The 6,112-nt window shown below is 41.1% G+C and overlaps 1 protein-coding gene across 1 annotated transcript; it reads right to left on the reverse strand.

Moving 5' to 3' along the window:
* Positions 1-1,725: 1,725 nt before the first annotated feature.
* Positions 1,726-5,673, reverse strand: LOC115447248 (flexible cuticle protein 12). Its single transcript, XM_030174240.2, has 4 exons — positions 5,652-5,673; positions 3,443-3,677; positions 2,423-2,629; positions 1,726-1,979 (listed from the first exon to the last, which is right to left on the reverse strand). The coding sequence occupies exons 1-4, from the start codon at positions 5,658-5,660 to the stop codon at positions 1,930-1,932; spliced, it is 501 nt and encodes a 166-aa protein (XP_030030100.2). The 5' UTR covers positions 5,661-5,673; the 3' UTR covers positions 1,726-1,929.
* Between the last annotated feature and the right edge of the window lie 439 nt (positions 5,674-6,112).

Genomic DNA, 6,112 nt, shown 5'->3' on the forward strand with positions numbered 1-6,112 from the left:
GTTACTTACTATTACTACTATACAATTTTGAGACCCCCCTCCCCTATAGAAGACAGGCCGCTAGGCGGCACCGCGCAGGGACGGCTGCGGACGAAGTCTTAGACACTATACGTCAGAGGAGGCCTGCAACCGTCCCTAATGCGCCGAAGAGGGCCAACGCGGAGTTTTAGGTGTGCCGTGCAGGTTAGGTCTCGGCCCAGCGGTCGCCTGAAGGTCGACATCAAATCCGGGCGGCGCAACGCCCAATCTTAAAGCACGGTGACCCCAACATAACCGCTCAGTCACCTCCCACAAAGGCTGGGCGGTAGTCATACTAGGCACTTTGTCCGCGACAACAAAAAAAGGAGTGCTTATTGCTTAACCTCTCAATATGTGCGTCACATAATTTTATTTTCCTACCATATCGTAATAATATGTACATATCTATACTATTATATAAAGCTGAAGAGTTTGTTTGTTTGTTTGTTTGTTTGTTTGAACGCGCTAATCTCAGGAACTACCAGTCCAAATTAAAAAATTCTTTTTGCGTTGGATAGCCCTTTGTTCGTGGAGTGCTATAGGCTATATATCATCACGCTATACTCAATAGGAGCGGAGCAGTAATGGCTAATCTCAGGAACTACCGGTCCAATCTGAAAAATTCTTTTTGCGTTAGATAGCCCTTTGTTCGTGGATTGCTATATGCTATATATCATCACGCTATACCCAATAGGAGCGGAGCAGTAATGGCTGATCTCAGGAACTACCGGTCCAAACTGAAAAATTATTTTGCGTTGGATAGCCCTTTGTTCGTGGAGTGCTATAGGCTGTATATCATCACGCTATGACCAATAGAAGCGGAGCAGTAATGAAACATGTTGCAAATACGGGGACAATTTATTAGTTTTGAGAGCTTCCGTTGCGTGCGCTGCGTAAACGGTTAAGGTTATGCAACAATGATGTATGACGGGATTGTTCCTCTTAAAGTTCTATAAAAATATATTATAAAACAAAGTCCCCCGCTGCATCTGTCTGTCTGAACGTGTTAAACTCAAAACTACCCAACGTATTAAGATGAAATTTAGTGTGGAGACAGTTTCAGACACTGGGAAGAACATAGGCTCCCGAGAAACTACTACATTTATAACGGAAAACTTTAGCCTGAAAAACTTTATAACGCGGGCGGAGCCGCGGGCAAAAGCTAGTTTATAATATAACTGATGTGTCCATCTGTTATAAAAGACGCAATGAAAATGTTACCATAATAAATGTACTATAATATTTATGTTTATTTTTATTTGTTGATGGTCCTGAATAAATAAATTGAGAACTACTTCAATGAGCCATAAAACGTTATATTAATAGCTACTACCTAATAATTTAACAAATTTAGATACATTTAACTCACCGGTGTCACATGAGATCTGATATACTTAATAGAGGTTTTCATTTGTAATGCCCTGTGTTTTCGGTTAAATTTAAAAAGGAAAGTGTTCAATTTGAAACTCGTCATAGCTATTAGAACTATAATATTTATATTGAAAATCGTGTTATTTTAGTTGTATTATAGCTGCATGCCGGCATAGTGTATGTTTAACTTAACTACATAATCTTAGTTTTAGCTATAATGATATTCTATGAAAATCCAAATCGATGTTTTCAATTGCGAAATTCTAGTATCATTGATACTAAACGAGTTAAACGCGGGATTCGTGACCGCCCGCTCGGTGTGGAATGAAATCACAGTTTGGTGGGTATTTACAAGTTTATTACATTAGTTAACAGTAGCGGCTACTAACAGTGAACACATGTGGCCGCCCTTCGCGCCGGTCGCGCACTCAAACGCACGCGTCGAACACAAAAATAATATACATATGAGCGTGAGTGCGTGCGCTTGAGTACGCCGCCCCCTCTCCCTTCTCGTCCCCCTTGTTCGATCACCACGCATGCTTAGTATCCCGCGTCAGCGTCGTAGCTGCTCTTTTGGCTACTGTATTGATCTGCAATTTAAAATATTCAGTTTAATAGGTCACGCATTTGCATCTAGCGTAAATAGAGATTTAACCGCATAGTAACTATACTATGTACTTATATTGTATACTCACTATTAAATAGATAACAGAGTATATACTTATACTCTGTCCAGAGCTTACTACGTCATGTTACAACAAATAGTTCATGTTAGGTATTGTCGAGTAGATGTTATTATCGAGCCGAAGGGCGGCGACATTCGCAACTACTCGTGGGGATTCATTCCGAACTATTAGTGAGTTACTATTTTAAAAATTGACGACAATGCCTTTGATAATGGTAAAGTATGGTATTGAAAGTTGTGGATATACAAATACATATTTAGGTCGCTGCATCGATAATTCGGTATGTACGAGGATGAAATGACTACATGGTGTTAGTGAGGCCTAGGGTGTGTGAGTGGTATAGTGACCGTGTTTGGTGTCGGTGAGCTGCAGGCTCTTGAGGATCTCCTCGGGGATGGGCGGCGCGGTGGGGAGGTGCGCGCCGTCTGCGTGGAACCCGCCGTCATCGGCGGTGTAGGTGACGGAGTAGGTCTGCCCGTCTTGCCCCACGTAGGAGTACGACCCCGCCACCTTCAGCGAGCCCTCCTCGGGCTGCGCACCCGGGATCACTTGTCCTGCAAATTAACTCCATTCGTTATTTTACAACTAATATTAACAATAATAAATAAATTAAATAACGAATTCCAATATTGTGTAATGGTTGATCAATATTAGACACAGTGTGAGTACGCGGTATTAGTTAGATATTTTTTGTTCTGAGTGTGAATAAGTTGCACCAATAGGTTTGTTCACATCATTTTAATATTTAACACCTCGTCGTTTGTGTCATGGCGTCTGCTCGTTATCGGAGAATGTTACTAACTACATAGTATTGTTTCAATTCCAAATAAGCATTAACACATGGTCTGCTTGTGTCAGAGAGTGTTATTAGCCTACCTAAGTTTTTTCCAAATTGTTTCACAAAATTCAAAATTTTATTTCACAAACAGTTACTGGGTAATAATTTAATTAATTAGTGTAACAATTAGGATGACGGACGGGGGCGAGTTTCCGCTATTTGATTGGTAGCTCACCCGCCTTCAAGCCTATCTATATTTTTTTCAAATCATTCGCAAAAAGTAACATATTTTACTAAAATTGTTACATAACGCACACTTAATAAAATAATAACCCATTCCAAAATTGCCAATTTGTGGGAGTCGTCAAACAACCAATTCCTGCTAGCGACCTTTTAGATTTTTCCTTTTTTTTCATGTTATAGGTTTCATTTTTTACCTATCTTTAATAAGCTTAATTTTATAGCAACTTAAAAAAAGGTAGTATACAAAAAAAATAGTTTTCCCACGACTGCCACAAATTAACAATTTTGAAATAGGTCATTACTTTATTAAGAGTGCGATAACTAATATCGTGTAGTGTGTACTGACCGTTCTGTTCGGCCTTGGTGCCGTCACTAGTCTCGTACGCGTAGTGGTATCCCTGCTCGTTGATCTCGTTCTCGTATCTGAGTATCTGCACGGCGTCATGTTGCGCGGCGTGTGGCGCGGCGTGTGGCGCCTGCAGGCCGACCGAGCCGCCCGCGGAGTGCGCGCCGGGCGGTAGGTAGATATCTTGGTCGAGCCGCGCGCCCGCCGCCAGCGACGCTACTGCGAGGACTATCAGCTGCAGACACACAACGACCCTAATGTAACACACCACTGAAACTAAACAACCTGCATGGATCGATTCTGAATTCATGTATAAATAAAGTAATTAATATAAACAACAATAAAATTCCTTCAGCTAACGAACAGAATACATAACGAAATGACTATTTTAAAATGTAGCGTCATTGTGAGTTTATGGATAAACAAATTTAGCATAAAATGCTAATTATAATAATATTAATAATGATTATAATCAGCGAGGGAGCAAGTTTGTCTGCGCGCGGTTCTGAAAACATTTCCTGCGTCTAGAGAGGGTTTAAATGTTATATTTTTGCATAAGTTTGTGCAGAAGCGTTTGTTTTGTTTCGCTGCTAATTCCGCGTGTTATATTTGGCACATTGTTGCGGCGGCGCGGCGGTTGGTGCAGCACCTCGACCGTTAACACTCGTGGTGACCGCCTTATATAGCTGCTGGTAACAGTTGCTAATTCCTATTTATGTGTACTGTTTCAAGCGATAGCATCGCGACATGTACGCAAATACCAAGTTATATTGTTGACGTCGCCTACATGCGTCACGTGGGTAGCTTCACCCCTCGCCCAATAGCTGCTGAATCACTGAGCAGTTATCAGCAAGCCATTATGAAAAGACAATAATTTACATGAGTAGTTTACTAGAACAGAATTCCGCACATTATTGTATAAAGTTTGTGACGAAAAGTATATTTTGTAGTGTAAGCCGCAAAACATTTTGCGCACATTCCTATAATGCAAATGGAATAATTATATTAAATGAACGGCAAAAACGTTAATAAGTGTCTTTAGTTACGCGTTTAATCGTGTTGACCTTTCGGATGAGATCGGCGACGTTACGCGATGACTCGGTGCTTGGGGTTTACAATCGGTTCCGGTTGGAAATGGTTTTATTTGGGTGTTCCTCCTCGTGTGAGTTCGGAAGTGGTCGGATGCGCTCGAAGCAAGGATCCAAAGGACACGAGAGGCGCGTCTGAATTAATTCCAGTTATGCAAGCGCCGATAAAAGGTCCGCCGCACCTTTGGTACACACCGCGTCTCATCGCAAATGAAGGGCTCCTTGAGAATTCAAACGTTGTAGTTATCGAAACCAATTTATATCAATTATTTTAAAAATTAATGCGTATTCGTAGCTCACATAATATTGACACGCATATAATTCTGCAATAATAACAAAAAAAAAATCACTGAGAACAGCGAATAGAAGATTGTATTTATTTTAATGCGTTGTTAAAGACTATTTAAAGTCTTGTTTTTTAATAGTAAACCGCGTAATCACGAACACGAATACTAAAACCTAAATATACCGAGCAGTAACGGGAAATACGGAATGCAATGACAACAAACGGAAAATTTTTTTTTTTAGTTCTACGTTAGAATGCTTTTTCTGAAGGCGCGGAGGTTAATACTTCAACCACTGCGCTAAGATATAAACGCAATTATCACACCACAATTCTTTGTTTTTGAAATACATTTTTGAATTGGTGTTAAAAAAAAATTCTCTCTTCAAAGTGAGCGGTACATGGGTAATATCTTCGTGCAAGCGACCTGCTCTGTAGCCGACTCTGTGCAAGCCTATTGCACAGAGTCGGCATAACATTACGAACGCGATCCTAATTTGCCTTGTTCACTGGTACCGATCCGAGGATCCCACACTGCAATGGAATAGATGCCGCCAGGATGTTATTTCCAAATTATATTCTTTTATCGCGACGCTTCTTAATCTGTGGACAGATAAGCTTTTGGTATGAGATTATGTGAAGGGCTTCGAGCCGGCGGCGTGGATTCCATCGCAGCGACGGTCGCGGTGACAACGCGGGCGCGGTTTGAGGTGTCCGGGTCATGTTGTCAAATACTATTACTGAAAACGCAACACTGAATGCACTCGCAGCGGCGGTCACTGCGCACGGCGCTGACTGATAACTGATATTGGTATAATATATTGATAACACTACTAACGTATCTCATGGTTGGTTGTCTGCGCGGTTGTGCTGGAGCTGCTCGTCCGCGCGGTTATATACCGGCGCGGCTCGGCGCACGCCGCGAGGGTGCCTCTCCACCGACATCTAAAGCGCTGCGTTTATTTGTCTATTGCGTCGCTACAACGCATTCGAACGTAGTTGAACAATCATGTGCACATTGCACGTGTTGATTTATATTTTGTAGCATTGTGCTGGTAAACGGGTCATCATTTTTTTTATAATTTCCACGTCCCCTACAAACATCCATAATATTCCCGAGGTATTCTCGGGTGTGCCGCCCAGCTTTGTAGAAAAAAAGTGAAGTTGAAAGGAGAGGAAAAAGAACCTTACATTATAAAATATAATTATTATAAATGAGTCAATTTAAAAATGTATAATTCACTATAATAATAATATGTGCGTGCCTTTATGAATTATGGGTATTAATTCCTAAAAAGG

Source organism: Manduca sexta, unplaced genomic scaffold (genome assembly GCF_014839805.1).
Source record: "Manduca sexta isolate Smith_Timp_Sample1 unplaced genomic scaffold, JHU_Msex_v1.0 HiC_scaffold_2266, whole genome shotgun sequence".
Lineage (NCBI taxonomy): Eukaryota > Metazoa > Arthropoda > Insecta > Lepidoptera > Sphingidae > Manduca > Manduca sexta.

What these genes read in the sequence shown, in the direction of transcription:
- LOC115447248 (XM_030174240.2), bottom strand. An exon ending in CACCAAGGCCGAACAGAACG is followed by an intron (nt 2,630 to 3,442) that starts GTCAGTACACAC and finishes GTTAATTTGCAG; the next exon opens with GACAAGTGATCCCGGGTGCG. An exon ending in GCTCACCGACACCAAACACG is followed by an intron (nt 1,980 to 2,422) that starts GTCACTATACCA and finishes TTTAAATTGCAG; the next exon opens with ATCAATACAGTAGCCAAAAG.